Genomic DNA, 1411 nt, shown 5'->3' on the forward strand with positions numbered 1-1411 from the left:
ACGTCAGTGTAGCATACAACCTTTTTTTTATTATATAAAACCATTTTTTTAAACTAAATTTTTTTTCTAGTTATTACCAGGTGTATTACGTAAAAACATAAAATATAAAAACAAATTTAAACATTATAATTATTTATTACAATACATAAAAAGATAAACAGAAATTTTAAAAAAGTCAGTAGGTAATAAAAAAAAAATATAAAAAATTAAAAAAAAAAAATTACTCATAATCAGAATCAGTTTCTCCCGTTATTGTTAAAACACAATGTTCCATTTGATCGATTACTTCGTCCATGATATCGTCGACTTTCCAAATTTTATCTTCTTCTCCGATGACATGTTTGATGAAATTTTGCCAATTTTCTGATGTCACCCTTTCAATTGCCGTATGAAGAAGTTGGCGAACGTCGTCCATCTTAAATGTCGTGTTTTCGCGTTTTGCGTAACCTTTTACCATAGCCCATGCCAATTCAATTGGATTAAATTCGCAATGATAGGGCGGTAATCGGAGTACGGTGTGTCCTGCTTCTTCTGCAATTTTATCGATGGCGTAAGATTTATTACGTGGTATTTCGCGTACTTTAGCCATCAGTTCATGCTTCAAAAATGGTCTGTCAAGAACAACACCTTTTGATTGAAGCCACTCCGATAATTGGGCTTTATTCCAACACGTACTCGGATATTTTTCCAATTTGACGGAATGGTATGGGGCGTTGTCCATAACAATAATGGCATTAGGCTCAAGTCGAGGGAGAATAGCCTCAAACCATTCCTTGAAATTATTACCATTCATCTCATCGTGATAATCAGGGCTATTTTTTTTGGATTCAAAGCATAATAAACCACCTGGTAAAAAACCTTTGTCCGAACCGATATGAAGTAATATCAGCCGCTTGCCCTTGCCAGTTGGGTTGGTCGCCCCGGTCGTTAGTCCTTTGTTGAACGCGTCGTGTTTGGAAAGAACAGTATTGTCCTTCCACACGCGGTCCACACAGTCGCCTGCATTCAACCACGTCTCGTCCAAATAATAAATTTGTCGACCTTCCTGACGATACTTGCGGATATTATACAAATAATTTCGGTGCCAAACAATCAAGTCTTCCCTCTCCGTTAGCACACTGCACCTTTTTCTTTTTTCGAACACAAAATCCAATTTCTTGATGGTACTGTACAAAGTAGTACGTTTGAAATTAGGAAGCGATGGATCTTCGTTGACTGCAACTAATATTTTGTCGATCGTAGGTAGTTCACGACGCAACCAAAAACGAATGTACTTTTTGTCGTAATCCATTACGATCTAAATCATCAATTTTGTCGAAGAGAGAAGACTTAATGCGCTTTTTGTTGGGAGATGTAACCGTATTTGTACGTTTGTATTCAACGATGGGTTTTACTAATTGTCTCACGACCT

The 1411-nt window shown here is 36.5% G+C and overlaps 1 protein-coding gene across 1 annotated transcript; it reads right to left on the reverse strand.

Annotated features, from left to right (window-relative positions):
* Positions 1-220: 220 nt before the first annotated feature.
* Positions 221-1291, reverse strand: LOC103311654. Its single transcript, XM_008191338.1, has one exon. It carries the CDS (start codon positions 1289-1291, stop codon positions 221-223), a length of 1071 nt encoding a protein of 356 aa, XP_008189560.1.
* Positions 1292-1411: the final 120 nt, after the last annotated feature.

Source organism: Acyrthosiphon pisum, unplaced genomic scaffold (assembly GCF_005508785.2).
Source record: "Acyrthosiphon pisum isolate AL4f unplaced genomic scaffold, pea_aphid_22Mar2018_4r6ur Scaffold_12315;HRSCAF=12942, whole genome shotgun sequence".
NCBI classification, from domain to species: domain Eukaryota; kingdom Metazoa; phylum Arthropoda; class Insecta; order Hemiptera; family Aphididae; genus Acyrthosiphon; species Acyrthosiphon pisum.

What these genes read in the sequence shown, in the direction of transcription:
- LOC103311654 (XM_008191338.1), bottom strand. Translation starts at nt 1,291, where the DNA reads ATGGATTACGACAAAAAGTACATTCGTTTTTGGTTGCGTCGTGAACTA.